This window comes from Eschrichtius robustus, chromosome 15 (assembly GCF_028021215.1).
Source record: "Eschrichtius robustus isolate mEscRob2 chromosome 15, mEscRob2.pri, whole genome shotgun sequence".
Classification (NCBI taxonomy): Eukaryota; Metazoa; Chordata; class Mammalia; order Artiodactyla; family Eschrichtiidae; genus Eschrichtius; species Eschrichtius robustus.
Genome location: NC_090838.1, coordinates 15,796,816 through 15,817,939, shown reverse-complemented (window position 1 = coordinate 15,817,939; position 21,124 = coordinate 15,796,816). Strand labels below are relative to the sequence as shown.

Sequence of the window (21,124 nt, the reverse complement as noted above, 5' to 3'; positions counted from 1 at the left end):
TAACACTAATGGAGAGAATTGGACAAAGTTGAGATGTATTTTGGAAGCAGAGTTGACAGGACTTATTGATGAATTGGATGTGAAGAACAGGAAGGAACCAAGAATGACTCCTGCTGTTAGGACTTGAGTATTTGATTTATGATTGGTGCTTCCACTTATTAAGATGAGGAACATGGAGGAAGAATTTATTTGAAGCAGTTGGAGAACAAAGCAGGAGCAGAAATTTTCTAAATGATAATTCCCAGACTTAAGGTATAAAAGATATTAAAATTGAGTTGTATGGGTAAATGTTACTACATTTGTATAGTAACATTTAGGGAAGTATAAGGAGAAATAGATCTTTCTTTTTCAGTCAGCACATTGTCTTATGTGAGTTTATTGCTTTGGTTAATCTAAAAGTCTGTTTCTTTTCTTAGGTAACCCAGGTTTTTCTGCCTTTTATGTGCCATTTGCAAAGGCTTTGTATTCTTCAACAAAAAGACGCTTTCCAGTTTGGGTTATCAGTCATGCTGGGCATGCCTTGGCCCCCAAAGACAAGAAGATTCTTACAACCTCAGATGGTATGTGTTTGTTAACATCTGCTTTCCTTTACAGTGAATGGGTGTTCATATTTCTAGAAAGCCTGCTAAGGTTAAGAGTTATACCAGTGGAAACCTCCACTTGTGGCATTGGGCCCATGATGCCACATTCTGGTAATTTTAGGATTTGGGGGGTCATTTTAATCATTCTGCAGGTAATTGTCTTTAAAAGTTTGGGCAGATCAAACAGTTTGTCTAGGACTTGCCATCTGTATTTACCAACTAGTAACCAACTATATGTTTATCGATCATGTACTATAGTTCCAGGGTTGTATTAAGAGGAACGGTGAAGTAGTATAAGACGACGTGGTCCTTAGCCATGGTTCCTACTCTAAAGAAGCTCTCATTCTCATGTTTAGAGAGTGATTAAGTGATAAACTCTGGCCTGCTGATCATGTGGATACTTAAGGAGTAAACAAAGGAGAGAGTAAAAGAGTTTTAACAGTTGAGTAGAATTTGGAATTGAGGGGTGGAGGTGGGTGCCTTATGTATGATAGGCAGAAGGATTAACATAGCAGGAAGAGAGATTCAGTAGGTACTTGAGTGCTAGGCAGGGCCAGATTGGGAGGAACCTTGAAAGCTGAAGGGAGAACTAGGACTTTACATGGTAAATTTCTGGAAGCCTTTAAATGGAGGAAGTAGTACCACAGAGTTGCAAATTACCTGCTTCTAATTCATGAGTATTCTAGCGTGTTCACTTTTCTAAAAAAAAAAGTGAGATGAGAGGAAAAAAGAAAAACATAATTTCTGTGTGGGCATTCCCTAAGGGTTCCGCTTTGTTAATCTGAAGTGGGAGAGAGGTGGCTATGGCTTCATTGCCTAGTCTGCCCCTGGTTCTGGTATGCCTCTCCTATGGTATGAGCATCTTCTTGTACTTATTGAGCATCTAATGATAGGGAAAACCATGTGTGGGTAGGGAGGGAGAAAGAGGTAGGTGATATGGGAACTTTCTGGACTAATCTGTTCAAATTTTCTGCAACTCTAAAACCATTCTAAAAAATAAAATCTGTTAATGAAAAAACAAATACTGGAGGTTTTTAATAATTTTAATATTTACATTATACTTTTTATCATTGTATTAGTTCAGACTCCCATAACAAAACCCATAAACTAGGTAACTTAAATAGCAGGAATTTATTTTCTCATAGTCTGCAGACTATAAGTCCAAGATTAGAGTTTCAGCATAATTGTGTTCTGATGAGAGCCCTCTCCCTGGCTTTCAGGTGGCTGCCTTCTCTTTTTGTCCTCACATGACAGAGAGAGAGAGGGAGAGAGAGAGGGAGAGGGAGGGAGCACGATAGAGCAAGAAGGAGTGCAAGCCAGCAAGCTCTCTGGTGTCTCTTCTTATAAGGGCACTTAATCCCTTCATGAGGGCCCCACCCTCATGACCTCCTCTAACCCTAATTACCTCCCAAAGTCCCCATCTCCAAATACCATCACAGTGGGGGCAGGGGGGTTGTTCAACCTAAGAATTTTAGGGGACACAAATATTCAGTCCGTATAATCATGAATGGGAATGTTATGTATTAACATTTTAAATCTGATCACAGGCATAGGTCAGCATATACATATGACATTGTACCTGAGCAATAGTAGAACATACAAATTATCTCTTTTTTTTTTTGCTAAATATTTTTTTTTTGCTAAATATTTGTTCAAGTTTTATTAGCTTCCCTTTGGTCCATCCTCAGAAGTATCACTTTACAGTTGTTAGAAGCAGGCCCTTTGAAGCCTCGATCCTGTTGAGTAGCAAAGGAAAAGTTTCTGTTCTAAGTGGCAGCTCTTTCCACAGTCATGAACATCTGCAGGCAAGCTAAATTGTAATAATTTTTTTATTTGAAGAAGTGGGTGACAATTAAGAGGTGATTCCTATTTTTATCCATGTCCTATTTTTGGCTGTTAACTGATACATATGGTCAAGACACAATGTAGTTATTGCAGAATTTAAGAAATGAAATCACCCTGTGCATACAGAGTAGATAGATACTCTTTGGTTCTGTAGTTAGCATGGGATTTGGTTCTCTTTTCTTTTCCCTCCTGAAGCCATAGCTCAAACTATTCATGTGTCATCTTACTGTGAACATCACAACTCCCTGGCTCTTGATCTCTTCTCTTAATTCTTACATATCGTGGTATAGATCAGCTTCCTGAAATTTTAGTTCTGGTTCCAGAATCCTGTGTTAATTTTAGATTGACTTTAACATCAGATGCCAACTCTTGAGAATGGAATTTAAGCTTTCTTTTTTCCTAATTCCATTTACTCAATTTAATCTTTTTTGAGTACCTGCTGTGAACCTGCCTCTTTGCTAGCACTTATGGAAAAATACCTCTGTGCTTAAAGCAAATCTGTTGCACTTACATTGTTTATTATTAGGTTATCTCACCACCCAGACTTCCTGTGTCTTTCTTTTTAAGGCATCACATGTAAGATTACATTTATCTTGGCTAATCTCCTCCTCTCTGTTAAAACAGTTTCCACTCTCAGTGATCAGGCCCTTGATAAGCAGGATCATCCAGACTTTGTTTCAGCTCTTTAGTTGCTCAGATTTCTTCTACTACCACTTTCACCTACTTTATCTTTTTTATTTCCCTAATTATCTTCTATTTAGAATTATAAATTTACAGATTAAGTGCAATCCCTATATAAATTCCTACAAAAATTACAGCTGCATTTTTTCACAGAAATAGAAAAAAAATCCTAAAATTTGTATGAAGCCACAAAAGATATCAAATAGCCAAAATAATCTTGAGGAAGAAGATTGAAGTTAAGGTTCAAAGGTGAAGTTATTACAATTCCTGATTTCAAACTGTATTACAAAGCTAGTAATCAAAACTGTATGGTAGTGGCATAAAAACAGACCAGTGGATCAGAATAGAGAGCCCAGAAATAAACCCACAAATATAGGGTCAGCTAATCTTTGACAAGGGCACCAAGAATACACAGTGGGGAAAGGATAGTATCTTCAATAAATGGTATTGGGAAAACTGGATATCCACATGCAAAAGAATGAAATTGAACCCTTAACTTAAACCATACACAAAAATTAACTCAAAATGGATTAAATACTTAAATTTAGGACCTGAAACCATTAAACTCCTAGAAGAAAATGTAGGAGAAAAACTCCTTGACATTGGTCTTGGCAATGATTTTTTTGGATTTGACACCAAAAGCACAAGTAACAAAGGCAAAAATAAACAGTTGGGACTTTATCAAACTAAAAAGCGTCTGTACAGCAAAGGAAACAGGCAACCAAATGAAAAGGCAGCCTATAAAATGGGAGAAAATATTTGCAAACCATATATCTGATAAGGAGAATTTCCAAAATATATAAGGAACTAATACAACTCAGTAGCAAAAACACTTAATAGCCTGATTTTTAAAATGGGCAGATTTTTCCAGAGAAGACATACAAATAGCCAACTGGTATATGAAAAATGCTCAACATCATCAGTCATCAAGGAAATGCAAATCAAGACCACGATGATATTATCACCTCACACCTGTTAGGATGGCTATTCTCAAAAAGACAGAAGTTAACAAGTCTTGGAGAAAAGGTCACTTGAGCAGTTATCTAGGTTACCCAAAGCTTTCTGAAAGGGAAAGCCTTCATGGGTGGGGGTGGCCTAGTTCCTTATCTGGTTGTTTTGCTAGTAGCTGGGTCATTACAGCTGGCAATATGTTTATTCAAAGTGGATGTCTCATCACTCAAAAGCTTAATGTCAGGCACTTACACTCAGTACATGAGGTGATGGATGTGTTAACTCAATCTGACTGTGGTAGTCATTTCACAGTGTATATGTATATTAAGTCATCACCTTGTACACCTTTAAAAACAAGCATGTTGTACAACCTAAATATATACAGATTTTATTTGGCAGTCATACTTCAGTAAAGCTGGAAAGAAAAAGGAAAATAATTTTTGAAGCTGGACCATGGGTACATGGGGGTCTATTATACTATTCTCTGGACTTTTGTGTATGTTTCAAAATTTCCACTATTAAAAAAAGGTTTTAAAGAAAGGAAAAGGATTATAGGATCTTAGAGCTAAAAGTATCTACCATATGATCCAGCAATTACACTCCTGGGTATATAACCAAAGAAAGTGAAAACACTAATTAGAAAAGAGATATGCATCCCAATGTTCATAGCAGCACTATTTACAATAGCCAAGGTAATGGAAGCAACCTAAGTGTCCTTCAGCAGATGAATGGATAAAGAAGATGTGATGTGTGTGTGTATACACACACACACTGTGTTTTACTCGCCCATAAGAAGAATGAAATATTGCCATTTGCAGCAACATGAATGGACCTGGAGTGTATTATGCTTAGTGAAATAAGTCAGACAGAGAAAGACAAGTACTGTATGATATCACTTATATGTGGAATCCAGAAAGTAAAATGAATGAATATAACAAAACAGAGAAAGACAAGTACTGTATGTTATCACTTATATGTGGAATCCAGAAAGTAAAATGAATGAATATAACAAAACAGAAACAGACTCATAGATATAGAGAACAAACTAGTGCTTACCAGTGGGAAGAGGAATGGGGGAGGGGCAACACAGAGGCAGGGGGTTAAGAGGTACAAACCACCGTATATAAAATAAATAAGATACAGGAATATACTGTACAGCACGAGGAATGTAGCCAATATTTTATAATACTTTTAAATGGAGTATAATCTATTATATAAATGTTGAATCACTGTGTTGTACACCTGAAACTAATATAATTTTGTAAATCAACTATATTTTAATTAAAACAATCAACCTAAAAAAAAAGTATTTACATTAAATTCCATCTTGAACCCTTATTTTTCAAGGAAGGAAAGTAAGGCCCAACAGGGCTAAATGACCTTGTGCTGGTGAGTGGTAGAACGCAGACAGGAAGCCAACACTTCTGACCCTGAGGTCAGTGCTCTAGTCCTGTGGTAGGTCATCTCAGGTGGCTGGTGCAAAGTGCTAGTGATTAGCCCTTCCACGGTCACAGATTGTACCCTGGTCTGTCACTCTTTTCCTGCCATGTCTTGTAAGGGGGACAGGATAAGTGGGGTGTAGATGAAACTATGCAACTCATGGCAAATGCTTGCCTAAATACCTCAAAGTGCCTCTTTTCATAGTGTCTTTTTCTATCTGTTTATGTGTGTGTGTGTGTTCCTCTGTGAATGCAATTTACTTTCGAGCCTTTTACACTTCTCTTAAAGACTAGGGTATGCTTTGAAAGGCAAGCAACTATTGATTACCTAGCAGTGAGAGATTTTGTGAAGTGAAACCGAATATACAGATTTTATTGCCTTGATTAAAAACATCTATTTCAACAGCTATCACAGAAATGTGGCTGAATGTGAATCAAATGTATAGTATACACTTGCTTTACCTTGAAATAGTTTAAAAGATACATATTTATTGAGTTATTTCTTCATATATACCCAAAGAAATTTGGGGGTTTTAATACCACAGTTTTTCCTCTGTCAGGAAATTTGTACGTCTGCTTAGAATGTGCTTTGGCTATCTTACGTGGTATTGGAAAACAGAGGTGTTAAAAGAATTCTTAGAAAACAGGCTTGTTTAACATGCTAAATCTCGAAAAGCTACCAGTTTTGCTGGCCTATTATCTTAACTCTGGCAAGAGAAGAGATAACCAAGGACAGGAGGAGCTAGGAAGTAGTGGAAATACCTCATAGCACTCATGAAGGGTAATACCTCTTCTTTCATGGTGCTCAAACTTAGTGATGATTAGCGAACATGTCTTATTCCTATATTCTTACCTCAGTGAGAACGGTCATCATAATAGAAGCTATATATTGAATTACCTAATGAAAGCAACATCCACCTCAGTTATCACAGTAAGCCCTTAAGTCATACTTGAAGACAAAACAAACGTTGAGCAGAACATGAGTAGCAACTTTGAAAGTTGAAAATAGACTCACAAGAGTAACCCTACATCAGGGGTTCTCAAACTTTGGCTGGCATCAGAATCACCTGGAGGATTTATTGAAACACAAATTACTGGATGCTACCTCCTGAGTTGTTGATTCACTACAAGTGGGGTAGGACCTGAGAATTTGCATTTCTAACAAGTTCCTAAGTAATATTGATGCTGCTGGTCCTGGTACCACATTTTCAGAAGCCCTGCTGTAGATCTTCACCAGTAAACACTGGTGGGGAAAACCAGCAGAAAGTATCTATTGTGTCTGAATTTCTGAGAAATGTCTTTAATTCTTGTTTTAAATTGACATATTATTTATAACTTTATTTCGAGTATGCTTATTGCTTAGGCTGCTTGTGTGCTGTTGAGTTAATGACTTAGTAATTAGAGCCTGGGTCCTTTGCTACTAATGAGAACAGTGCCATCTAGAGGCATTAGCCCAAAGGGCCACCACAGGGCCAAAGGAAGCTGTGGTTTCTAGAGGGGGGTGAAAGGGCAACTCATCCATCATCAAGGATTTATCGACAACCTACTAGATTATTATGTGTGGTGCTACAGAGGTATACAAAGAAATGAAAATGCTGCCTTTTAGTGACTTTCCATCTGTGTTGTGAGTAGCCCAAAAGTTCTATAAAGGGCACATGGGGCTCTGAGCTTCACTAGTCCCCCCTATTCAACCAGAACAGTTCTGCCTTCATCTGTTTTACAAATTGGAGGTTATGTTTATAAATGCATGCTACAGTAGACTGAAATGGATAGGCAGGACAGATATATTATTCATCATCCAAGATTATTGTTCTAAAGTACAGGTTTTCTGACATGCAAAATCTGGTGTGAAAAATATGTAATCATTGAGAGAAAAGACATAAGCTATAACCACACATCAAATGTTGAAAGTACGTTTTGCTTCATATTAGCACATGTTAAAATTATGAACAGTTGGAAATAATATTCTAGTTGCACCACATTATCACAATCATAAATTGGGTATAATTGGGAGAACAGATGTTCACCAGTGTCAGAAGGAGGTGACTCAGGAAAAAAAAAGTGTGAAAAGAAAATTTGAGGAATTAGAAGTATAAACTCTTTCTGGCTTTGATTTACTATGGAGTCAGCTTACTTGATGGCAGATTCATTATCAACTATTTTGTCATTTGTTCCAAACGTGTAACAGAAAAGCTAGAAATCATAGCGGTTTAGTTTCAACTGGTAAAACATTACCTAAAAAAGTTACATAGTCTTTCAACTAATGATGAATTTGCGCCATGTTTATCCCGAGAATCATTAAACCGCTCCCACTCTAGTACCCAAAACTGAAAGAAAGAGAAAAACCAGTAGGGCTTTCTCTTGCCAGGACTCTGATTGGCAGAAGAACATGGCGGCTACAGGGAATGACTAGATTCTCCCGAGGCAGGGACGGTTAGTCAAGCAAGTCTCAGGGCTCTCAGTCACTAGAAATAAACAAGTAAGTCTCTCAGTAGGTGGGAAGAAGCAGAAAACCAAAGGGTAGAGCAAGAAGAAGAGTTAAGAATCGAGCAAACTGTTAGATTCTCAGGGAAGACAGAAGTAAGAAGCAGACAAGAGGAGAGAGAAAAGCATTGTAGCTGATGTCCTGTAACACAGACCGGATCGTTGTCCCTTCCTTTGAGATCCTTGGGCGTCTTCTCACTGCTCACACAGTGGAGTCCAGACTCCTTAGTGATGTTCAGGGTCCTACTTGATCTAGTCTCAACCTTCCTTTCTAACCTTATTTGTTCCATCTCTCTCATAACCACAAACAGGCACAGTACTCATCGCAGGGTCCAAAATTACACCTCACTCTTTTTTTTTTTTTTTTTTTTAATGTGGGATCTTCCTGGACCAGGGCTCGAACCCGTGTCCCCTGCATTAGCAGGTGGATTCTTAACCACTGCGCCACCAGGGAAGCCCACACCTCACTCTTGTATGCCTTTATGTTCTAGTATCATGAATTTAGGGGAAATTTCATTTCTCTTTTTTAGTTATGTATATGTAATGCTAAACAATACATGATATTGTTTTGTGTGTTTTTTAAAGCTTGACCTAAAGAGTAAACTGTATATTCGTCTTGCTCAAAGCATTCTTTAAAATAGGAAGTGCTATTTTTAGCCTTTTAATCTCCACGTGTAAGTTGTATAATTAAAGTTATTATTAAGGTATAGCTTTGGAGTAATGATGGGAGCAGGATGGAAGGCTTCACTAGTTGAGAAAATTCTGGTGTAAGATTTAGAGAGTTTCTGTCTGCAGACTCAGTCCTAGCAGAAGGCTCATGTGGCACTAATCTTTGGTCTTGTTGGCTCTGTGGTCATTGGCGACTTGTAAGTACTGTTTGTGTGACAATGTATAGTAAAACTTATGCATTTATATTCAATGTGTATCTAGATAAACATATATGTGGGTGCGTTGTTAAAATATGTGTTGTTAAATTTAGACCATTGTGATAGTATTCAAATGTGTAGTTAAAATTACACAGTTATAGTAATGTGCATGTAGTATATAGTATTTTCCAGGTATCTCTCTTGGTTTATTTGGAGAAAGGCATAGTACTTTTTATGAATTCAAAGGGGCATTACCTTTCTATTTTGATCCAATAAAACCCTCTTAATTTCTCAAGGAAATGCTTGAGCTATACTTACTTCAGTGTTTTGTAATAGTGTTTTTATCTACTTCTGTTTCCTCTTATTAGACTGTGAGCTGCTTGAAGGCAAGGGAGTATATTGTATTTATATCTGTGTTTTCAATATTATCATGGGCCAATTAGTCACTGTTTTCTGTCAGAGCAGTCAGTTTAGTTCATGAGAAATGGAAGAAAATAATAGTTATCAGATTTACCTGTGTCCTGAAGCTATAAGGGATGCATGATATTTTGATCCAGAATTGACAGAATTTTAATAACTGGATCAATCAGTTTGAACAACTAGATGAAAAGTAAATGTGAAGTACTGATATTACTTAATTCCCCAAAGAACTACTTAGGAACAGATTATACATACCTTTTGAAATAAACTCCAGAATCAGTAAATGATCTATGAAGTGAATTCCATTGAGATGGGTCTAAGAAACAGGCTCGGGTTCTAAAAGGCAATTGTCAGTACTATATTCAGGACCATATATTGATAAAGAACTGATGAATTGGATTGCCATCTATCAATTCAGGCAGTTTTCAGTTTAGAAACAGTTTACTTTCCAAATATACTTAGTTGATCGTAACTTGGAGTACATTTTCCCTATAAAAAGAACGGTATAAATCATTTCCATATTATCATTCTGATTGTGATACAATTGAATGTGATTTTTTTACAATATTTTTATGGAGAGTAAGTAAATGATTCCTAGAATTTTTTCAGAGTATATTAAAATCATAACAGGAGAGAAAGTATGGAGTATACAGTCCAGTATATAGATATTCTTTTAGCTTTTAGTTTTTGCTAGTAAAATAATATCCAGAGAGCACATTGAAATTTTCTATCATTGATTATTTATTTATAGAAAGTACTTTCCCCATTAATCTCATTACTTCAGAAAACACTAAGTAGTGTGTTTATCTTGGAAATCTACTGAGCAATTCCCAGAGGTAAAGCCAGACTTACCTCTGAAATATTCACTTCGGTAATGATTTGAATGATAATGGTCATTAAAGTTCATCTGAAATATGTTTTAGGACCTTATTTCTAGAATCAATGAAGTTTTTAAATGTTTATTATATTTAGCTCATTTTCTTTCTCTTTGCTCTAACCATATAAATGTGTATTTGAGGGAGGCCTTAAATGACAGGAATTGAAATGATAGCAATCATAAGTTTCATTTCTCAAATAGTTTATGCCAGACACTTCCTATGTGCTTTAAAGTGTTATGCAAGCAACATTCCTCGGAGGCTAGAATTACTATCTCTGTTTTATATATGAGGAGACTGAAGCCAGAGGTCAAAGTATTTGCACGGAATCACATAGTAAGGTGCTTAGCTGGGAGTTAGAACCAGATTTATCTTGTCTCCAACGCCCTTGATCTTTGTAATACACCATACTGTCCCAATGAAAGGAAGACTTCAACATTTTCAAAAGCTGTATATTTTGAAAAATAAAGAACTTGGGTTGCAAATATTATAGGTATTTGTTTTGGGGTATCAGAACAATATGATGACTCCTGGGTAGAGTGATCAGAGAAGGTATATGAGAGAAGTGGAGTATAAACAACTCAAACTTAAATAGAATATTAAATAAATAAAAACTTGGATTTGAAGCCATCAGAGGCCCTACGAAAATCAAATTTCCAGATTCTGTCTCTTCCCAATTCTGTTTTATGGGGAACTTCCTTGTTAAATAGAGAATGAATTCTAGGCTCACCTGGGAAGAAGGGTTAAAGCAGAACATGTCTCACCTGGGAAATCTCCTGTTTCAGTAGTACCACTGAAATGGGGAACTAAGCCTCATTAATTCAATAAAAAGCGCTTCAATAACTGTATGCCAGGCATTGGAGAAAGAGATAAGCAAGACAGGAAGTACAGAAGTAAATTAGGAGTAGTGTGGTGAGACAAACATGGGATGTGGTGGAAACTGAAAGGAAAGCTACTTTACTCCTCATCTACTGAATCATAAAAAGGCTTCTCAGAGGAGGTAACACTTGTTGAGAGTTTGAAGGATAAAGAGGAGTTAGCCAGATTAACAAGGGGGAGCTGAGCACTGAAGGAAGAAAACCAGCATGTACAGATAAAACTGAAGAGCAGTTCTTCGTAATGAGTTTTGGGTACCTTTATTATAGTTTGCATCAGTACCTTGCAGGAGTCATGAAGGCAAGAAATTTAGTGTTCCAATGATTCCAATTTCAGAAGGCAATTGACTACCTTGTGATATCTTGAAATATTACACCCTGTCATTGGGGTTGTATATATGTTCATAGGGAAAGCCTACTGAAGTTTTCTCTGCTCATAGAATATTAGAGCTGGCAGTATCCTCAGATTGTCTAGTCATTTCATATTTTCAATCAACAATAATATTTACTGGGTGCTAGTCACAGAGGACACAGAAATGAAAGATGGACCTTGCCTTCAAGGAGCTCGCAGTCGAAGGGAGGAAACAGACAGTTATACAAGTATGATAAAGTGCTATAATAAGAAGTGAATACTAGTTAAACACAAAGGAAGGCTCATTTATTTTTCTTGAAGATTAGCTAGATAAAGTTTTGAGTAGATCTTGAATCTTAAAGACGTTCATTTGTGAAAGGAAGAAAGGATATTTCAGGTCAGGACTGTGCTGGTTAAAAGGAACAGTTTAAAACATTCCTACTTATGCCTTTTAGTCTTGACTTCTTTAAACAAAGATTATCTAAAATAATGAAGCAGTGTCATGGATTTTCTTGGTTATATATTAATCATGTAACTTAGCCTAACCAGTGGTTGACAATGTGTGGTCCTGGCACCAGCAATATCAGCATCTTCTGGAAACTTAGAAATGCAAATTTTCGGGCTCCAGCCCAGACCCACTGGATCAGAGACTCTGATGGTGAGGCCTAGCAATGAGTGTTTTAACAAGCCTTACAGAGAATTCTGATGCATACTCAAGTTTGAGAACCAGTAGCCTAAACTGTAGTAGTTCATGGAGTAGTTGAGAGTTCATGGGCTTTGAGGACAGACACCTGGGTTTGAATCTCACCCGTCCCACTTAACAGGTATGTAACTGCCAATCTATCACCTAACGTCGGTGAGCTTTGGGATTTTCATCTATAAAATGAAGATAGGAATACTTCCCTTCCAGGGTTGTTGTGAAGATTGGTAGATATACTTTAAATAAAGTGCCAACACTGTGGCTTGCACATGGTAGGCTTTCAATAAATGATAACTACTGCTATTGTTATTGGGTTTTTTTTTTTTTAGATATTTTCCCCAGTGAAGTGATTGCTTTCACTTATTGAATGAAAACATAACTTATATTTTTTCTTTTAGATCCAAATGCTCAAGAAATTAAGGACATCTATGGACTCCGTGGTCAAGTAGAACACAAACTAGCTTTCCTGAGAACTCATGTGCCAAAGGAAATGAAACTTGTGGTCATTGGCCATTCCATAGGCTGCTATTTCTCCCTTCAGGTTCTGAAGCGTGCCCCTGAGCTCCCGGTAAGTACGCCTCAGGAGGTGACTGTCGGTGCTTGATTGTGCACTCACACAAATCCTCTCAGATTTCCTTTGCTTTTTTGTCTCGTACTGAATTGATAAATAAAACACAGAGAGGGATACTTGGCAGCTGCCTTTATCCTTATCTCTGTATTACTGTGGGCCTGTGTGAGTGTATGTTCATACATTTCCCATAATATTTCAAAAAATAACGCTGAAGGAGGTAGGAATTTTCTGAATAAATGCCTCTTCTTTTTAAATTGAAGTATAGTTAATTTACAGTATTTTATTTGAACAAATCCTTTTTAATCTAGGGTTATCTGGAGTTCTTAAGTTACATACAACTTGCTGTCTTTGGTAAAGGAATATGTCTTTTTAAATATTTATTTATTTATTTTTTGGCTGTATTGGGTCTTAGTTGCAGCATGCAGGCTCTTCGTTGCAGTGTGTGGGCTTCTCTCTAGTTGTGGCACGTGGGCTTAGTTGCTCCGCAGCATGTGGGCTCTTAGCTCCCTGATTAGGGATCAAACCAGTGTCCCCTGCATTGCAAGATGGATTTTCAACCACTGGGCCAGCAGGGAAGTCCCTGTAAAGGAATATTTAAAAGCAGTCACCAACTAGGGCTGAGGCAATAATCTTGTCTAGGGAGAGTATTATGCAAATATTCATGCCTCCTCTCAAAAGGAAGAAAAATTATTATTATCACCATTGTTGATAGGCAAACAGTTATTCTTGAGGAACATTAAATCTTTATTTAGTCATAAGTCTGAATCCTTATCTGTTCTATAGCTTGGCAGCCTTTTTGAGACACTCATTTATTCATTCATTCATTCACAAATACTTACTGGGTGCCACTATGTGCCAGATATTAAGTGAGACACTGGAGATATAAAGACCTATTTAAAGTGCCAGGAAAGCTAGTGAACTATACAACACTTCAAAACAAAACCAAACCTCATACTTTCACTGACATATACCATTGAAATGACCCATTAAATGAATGTGATTCACAACATAAATTATTTCTTCATTCAACAAACTTATATTAAGCACTTGCCATGTATCAGGCCTTGTGCTGTGTTTTGAAGACATCCCAGTGAATAAAATAGTCTTTGAGGTAAGAGAACCTGAAGTCTAAGGGAGGACACAGACTAACCCATAGGTGTGATACCTACTTCTTATGTAAATAGAGGGTGTGTGAGATCATGAAGGAGTGCTATTTAACCTGGTAATCTGAATACAAGATAGGAAGTGATTCCTTCCTGGAATCTCCCTATCCTAGGATATTGACTTTTCTCACTCCATGTGGTAAAATATCTTCAGTGGAGTCTTGGAGCTCACTAGGAGTTTGCTTCTTTTCCCACCAGCTTGACACACTTACTTCTTACTTATAATTAATTGTCTTTGGGAAAAGTACAACTATAGCCTCCTTAGGTGTGGTTTTTAATACCAAATGGAGGCTGTTAATTTCTTACACTGGGTATCAGAAAGTATATTTTTCATTTCTAAGTGTGAATTCAATAAATTCTAGACTGCATTCCATTCACTATATTATTGCTTCTACCCTGGTTTTTTTCCCCCTAGATAAGGCATCTTAATCAGAAAACGGGCTTTCCTTTTGTTTTTAGCATTTTGCATGGCTTCTAATCTCTGTTGTGCCTCTAAAGCTCCTCTGGTACCATGTTATGAGGTTACTGTTTCCATAGTGTCCAGTCTTAGCCCTTAGCAGTTCTCTTTGCACAGTTGCCACAAGTCCTCACTCTAGAAACAAGACACCTACGTTCAAATACTTGCTGTCATATTTTGTCTTGGTGACCTTGGGCAAGTTATTGAGTCTCTGTACCTTTGTTTCCTCATCTGTAAAAGGGGGATAGTAGTATGTTCTTCAAAGGATTTTTGTGAGGAATTATATAAAGAATTAAGAATGGTGCCTAGAACTTAAAAGTTCCATATAAGTGTTAGCTATTATTATTATAATGGAGATGACTGGAAGCACTGGCTCAGTAATTAGGTTAACTACTGTGTTAGTGATCTACAGGTGTGTAACAAGTGACCTCAGAACTTAACAGCATAGAACAATACACATTTATCCTCTCACAGTTTCTGTGGACCTGGGACTGGTCACAACTTAGCTAGGTTCTGTGGTTCAGGGTATCTCACAAGACCGTAATCAAAGTGTCTTTCAGGGCTGTGGTCTCATGTGAAGATCTGAATTGAGGAGGATCTGCCTCAATTCACTCCCTCAAGGGTTGTTGGACGGAGGGCCTTGGTTCATCACTGGCAGTTGGGTGGAGGCCACCCTCAGTTCCTTAGAATGTGGGCCTTTCTAACTCGCCCCATGAGAGCAAGTTTGGGAGAAGAGCCAGAGAAAGAGTCTGCTGGCAAGATGGAAGTCACAGACTGTAACCCAATTACAGAAATGATATCTCATTACTTTTACAGTATTCTCTTTGTTAGAAACAAATCACTAGGTCCAGCCCAAACTAAAGGGGAGGGGATTACACTAGAGCATGAATATTAGGAGGTGAGGATCACTGGGGACCATGTCAGAGGCTGCCTACCCCACCACTAACTACAGTTAGGATTTCACTTGTGTGATGTACCATCAAGCATGTAGATATATAGGTATATATCAATATATAAATTAAAATACTGGATTTATTTCCTGGTGTAGGAAGTAACTTGGTCCTGTCAAATAAAATGTTGCAAACTGATATGACATATAATTTTTGGCTATTAGTTGTTCCAGGTGTTTTAAAAAGAGTACTTGCATGTTTGCAATAATAATAACATTATTATTTGTGGTGGTTAATTTTACATGTCAAGTTGATTGGGCTAAGGGATACTCAGATAGCTGGTGAAACATTTCTGAGTGTGTCTGTGAGGACTTTTCTGGAGGAAATTAGCATTTGAATTGGACTGAGTAAAAAAGATCTGCCCTCACCATTGTGGGCGGGCATCATCCAATCTGTTGACGGCTCAAATAGAACAAAAATTCCCAAGAAGGGCAAATTCTTTCTCTCTTCTTGAGCTGAGTCAGCCATCTTTTCATGCCCTGTGACAGTGGAGTTCCAGGTTCTCAAGCCTTCGGCATCATCTGTTCCCCTGGTTCTCAGGTCTTCGAACTCGGACTGAATTATACAACTGGCTTTCCTGGTTCCCATCTTGCAGATGGCATGTTGTGTGGGACTTCTTGGCCTCTATAATTGTGTGAGCCAATTACTGTAGTAACTGTTCTTTTATCTATATCCATATATATAGTCTGTTTCTCTTGAGAACCCTGACAAATACACTACTCTAAACATAGGGAAGAAAGTAACCATTTCTGAGTCCTTCAGTTTGTTAACTTAATCAGAGATCTTTCCTTTTGGTTTTTGTTTGTTTGCACCACATCCATTCTGCATGTAATGTATAATTTCTCTTATGCATATTTGAAAACAGTTGTTCAACACATTTGTTTTGAACCCATCTCTCTTTTTTGGCTTGCGTTCACAGTGTCTGTTGGGAAAGAAGTACAATGCGTCTTAAGGTTAATGTAGCTTCTTATAGCTTCCTCAGCTCTATAACTTTCTAATTAAGGCTCTGCTTTCAGGTGTTCTTACCTTTGCAGGAATAGTGGTGAAAAGGAAAAAGGCAGATGAAACATGAGCTTAACCTAGTCTAATTGTGAAGACATAAGTCATACTGTGATCACAGAGTTTTCAGAGAGACATGAGAAAGTGTGTTTTCTTATAAAGGGTGTACTGTAGAAAATAACGCATGCAATAAATTGTCCACAAAGGTTACCCGGGGAGGAGGGCGAACATCTGTATGATTTTTTTATTACTCAAAAGCTTTATCTGGTTTCAGTTAACTACATTATTGAAGTCCACCCCCGCCCCGCCCCGCTTAAACACCTGGCCCAGTTAATATTGGTGGTGTGACCCCAGCTGAAGTGTTGAAATTTCAGTGTCTCTGGGCTACTCTAAGATGGCACAGCGCCTGCATGCCTGAAGTTAGCACGACACACTCCATCTAAGATGCATTTGACAATCAAATAAGTTTGTATTAGCCAGAGTGTTGCAATCCCTAATCATTTTGCCAAAAATAAGTTAGCTGTTATGTTTTACAACATATGAAGTGTGATAATAAGAAACTTGTGTTTCCATCTCTCTGTTATTTTTACTGGAATATTTGACTCCTATAAGATTTTAAGGACATATGTGTAGTTTAGTAGCTGGTTTATTTGGTTTTATTTTGGTTTAATTCTTTATAATATTTTTGTAACTAATTATAGGAAACTTTGGTCTTAAAATTATTTTAAGAGACCTACTGCATATTTTAGACATAATGTCTGACCTATGTTTTCATATGCTAAAGAAAATAATTGACTCTTAAAAATCTGGTAGTAAAAATTTTGTTTCTTTAAGCAAATTTGGAACATAGAATTATAGAAAGTCTTCATATATTGTGACAGTAATGTCCAGAATAAAGAACTTAAAAAAGAAACTTAAGAAAATAGATAATTGGAAGATTGTTAAATAGTACTGTCATGACTTAAAATAATAAACACAATTTCAGATTCATAGGATTTTTAGAGACAATCTAGTCCCATCTTTAATTTTATAGGTAGAAACTGAGAGAAAAGTGCCTTGCCAGGATCCAGCCTCGGCTCTGTCTTAATCTAGGGGTGGGGTACGGTTATGTTAGCTGTGGATATAAAGACAGTCTACAAAGATATCTGATGGTTCTCTCAACCTTTGGATGATGGCAGAGACTCCAGATAGTATGGCGTGTTCCTGGAGTGTTCACAGCTAGCTCCACGTGACTCATTACATTGCAGCTCAAGGAGTAGGAGACCCCATGAATACTGTTCTAGCAATTTGGGGCAGATGGGGTGACATGGGAATAAAAAAGTAATCATCTTACCCCCACTATCTAGAATCTTCTTTCCCTCAACATCAATCCTCTGTATGTTTAAAATGTTCCGTCTGATTTTGCCAATAAATTGCATAAAGTTCAAGGTTGGGAGTTGAAAGCGCTCAATTCTTTTTTTTTTTTTTTTTTAATAAATTTATTTACTTTAGGCTGCATTGGGTCTTTGTTGCTGTGCACGGGCCGTCTCTAGTTGTGGTGAGTGGGGGCCACTCTTCGTTGCGGTGCGTGGGCTTCTCACTGCAGTGGCTTCTTCCGTTGCAGAGCACGGGCTTCAGTAGTTGTGAAAGCCCTCGGTTCCTAACTGGGCACTGCACTAAGTCATGAAGTGAAATTCAAGTAACTTAACTATTATTTTCCTCTAAGAATTTATATGGCATTTAATGATAATACTTCCTCCCCTTCCAGGGGTATCATATCCTTCAAAACTTAATTTTTTATGTTATTTGGCCTTCCTTCGGGAAGATGCACAATAACATAGACCTTCCTTTGTCTGTCTGGTTGGCAAAAATATCTTCTCCCTGAATGAAATTTCCAGATTACTTAAACTGACTCCTTTAAGCCCCAGACTATTTTATCCAGTTGGGTAAAAATTTGTCTAAAATATATTTTTTACTTATCTGCCTTCTTCAACAATGTAGGTTGATTATGGAAGAATTTTTCCCTAATGATTCAAGGACATCATTTTGATACTGTTATTATACTACAGTAAAATACAATTAAAGGGATTTTGCCTATGTCCTGAAATTTCTTAGGTGATAGTGCTTCGTTAAAAAAGAATTCTCATGTCTGTTTATTTTATAGTTTTTCCATCTCCTCTCCTAGTGTTAGGTGCCATTTCTCTTCCCTACTTACACTTTGTTGCTACTAATTTGCTGCAGATAGAGAAAACAGATAACCATGTTAGAATTTTGTCTCAAGTAAGAATGAACACATCTTAAATGAAGATACGAGAGTAAAATTGACAAAATTAAGTAAATGGATTTTGTTATTGTTCAGAACAATAAAAAAAAAACTTTCTTTTGTTTCTTTTGGGATCCCCAGTGGTGTTGTACATACTCAGAATTTTAGAGACTCAAAACACACCACAGGTACAGCTGAGAAGCTTGAAAAACTTTACCGAAAGAGTCAAAATAGTATGTTAGATCATGTATGTGTTGAATCAGGAGTACATCTCATCTAAATTAGGAAAAAAATAAATTCAAATATTCTGGAAGTAATGAGATCATTGAGCCTGTGGTGTACTTACACTATTCTGATGAACCTGCGTATCTGCAAAGTTAGACATGCTTGTGAGAAACATTTATATGACGTCACTAAGTTGTGTTCAGCAGTCAAGATAATCTGGAGGTGGGGGGAGAATAGGAGATAATTCATTTGTCAGAGTAACTGTTGTCAGAGTCCTGTCCCTAGATTAATTGATAAGAAGCCAAAGGCAAAATGAGGAAGTACCGTGAGGCTCTGAGTGTTTTAAAAAGAGAGATGGCTTGTAACTGGGAAGATCAAAAAAAGCATCATTAAAGAGCTGGTATTTGAACAGAGGAAGGATGAGTCAGTATTTAGAAGTATTTATACACAGAATTTGATGGGGTTTTTGGGCGGGGTGGGGGTTGCTATGCCTTCTAAGCGGTAGGAAATGTATGAAGAGAAGAGAAATGGGCTTTAGCACTGGGCACATGAAGAGAGCATTGGGTGGTCGGATTTGGATGCAGCGCAGTGTGTGTGAAGGGAGCAGTGGGACAGCAGAACCTAGGCTGATAGAGTGGAAAGGCAAGAGAGTTTGCACTCTGTTTTCTGGACAGCAAGGAGCCCCTGAAGGATCTGTGATAGTAATAGCCATTCATCGGGTAAATTAATGTCTCATTGAAAAGGAAAATAAAATGGAGAGAGAGTATAGAGTAAAAAGTGAACAACCAAGTGATAGGCAAGTTTGCTAGTCCAAATGAGAAATAATGAAGACAATATATAGGATTTGCCCAGGGAAGTTGTTAAGAGAGAAAAGAAACAGGTCATAGATGTACATTAGGGGAGTGACTTTATTTGGTGGAAAGGAGGATGAAGAGGAGGAAGCAGAGAAAAAGGCAAAAGGTATAATAATTTTCCACGCTGTTGGCTGCAGTCTATTAGTGGGTCCTGTATTCACTTCAGTGGGTTGCAACTAGTGGATTAGTCAAGATGCAGTAGATTATGCCATGGTAACACAGTAATAGCTTCTATCTGGAATATTCCAGTCTCGTGGCAGAGAATAAAAAGGAAATAGTGAACTACATGCAGCATTCTAAAACCTCTGCCTGGAAGAAGTGACATTTGTCACTCCTCATACTGCATTGGACACAGCAAGTCACATAACCAGGTCTGCCAACAGGTACTGGTAATCGAAAGGCCATTAATGGTCTGGAAGAGAACATTTTTAGTGCAATAACGGGAGAAGGAGCTTGCAGGAAGTTAGGTGATCCAGGAATTGGCCAGTGAAGGGGAGAAGACAAGAAGATAATTTAAGGAAGAAGCTGGTCAAGGGAACATCTTTTCCCTGTAATTGGGAGAGAATTTAGCATATGCTGGGGGGAATAACCCATGCAGAGAGAGAGATGCTGAAAATGAAAAAGGAATAGAAATGTTTATCGGAGCAGATTTCCTTCTCTTTGTCCTTTAAGCCTGCACACTTGAAAACCAGGAAAATTGGATTTTTCTTAATCTTCACATCCTTGCAAAAGTGTTTTGGTGCCTTATACTTGGTTCTTCATTTGAGCCCAGAAACCTGAAACAGTTAAAAATTGAGGTTATTGTCATTACTAACAGTTATACATGCATTTGAAATTTACAAAACATGTTCATATGTAACAAGGTTATTTAACAACCTAATTTTTTCCCATTTTACAGATGAGACACAAAGTTCCAAGGAGTTATGTGTCTTATCCATATGTCAGTTAGCTAGTAAATGGCAGAACTAGGACTCTCTATTCTGTTTTCTAACTTTTCCATCATCAGCCTTCAGGCGAGTTAGTTAGGAAGGTTATGATTATAAATAATTAGAGCAAGTTACTTTGACAAACCATCAAAACCTATTTAACCTAAACTTAAGTTTTCTACTGTTATTTCTTTAAGATTTGAGGTCTTCAAATACACAAGGAGGGTTTTAGCAGTTAGTGGGTGAATGCTTTCGGGGGGAGGTCAGAGAGAATTGGGAGAAATGAGAACATGTCTTGAGTGTCTGGAGCATAGAAGATCAAGGGAGCTGGTAGTGAGGTATGGACCAAGGGCAGAAGTTAAACTCCGAAGACAGTGAATCAGAATCCTAGAATTGAGCTGGGACAAAAGGAAGATTCGAATGTGAAGGGAACTGGAAGATTCTGCAAACACAGTGCACAATAGTCTGCAGTTGTGTCTGCATAACCCGTTAGTGAACCCCAGTGTGTGAAAACCACAGGGGTCAGGCAGTCGACAGCCACTCTGGGTTTGTGAAAGACTTTCCATTTCAGAAAACAACACATCTCCTATTCTGAGGAAAGTTCGTACTGAATATGATGAAATGCTATTTTTCTAATCACTTATGCATTTATTTAAATATATATATGT

The 21,124-nt window shown here is 37.5% G+C and overlaps 1 protein-coding gene across 4 annotated transcripts in view; it reads left to right on the top strand.

Moving 5' to 3' along the window:
• The window catches only part of LDAH (lipid droplet associated hydrolase), a 94,180-nt gene that overhangs the window by 21,809 nt on the left and 51,247 nt on the right, over positions 1 to 21,124 (top strand). For 3 of the 4 annotated variants that reach the window (XR_011076582.1, XM_068564553.1, XM_068564555.1), the window contains exons 3-4: positions 417 to 560; positions 12,468 to 12,637. Coding sequence is in view for 3 of the 4 variants with exons in the window: in XM_068564553.1 (XP_068420654.1) it covers positions 417 to 560; positions 12,468 to 12,637 (314 nt within the window). In the remaining variant the exon portion in view is untranslated. Of the gene's footprint in view, positions 1 to 416; positions 561 to 12,035; positions 12,194 to 12,467; positions 12,638 to 21,124 lie in introns of those variants that run through there. The other variant, XM_068564554.1, reaches the window with a different exon arrangement.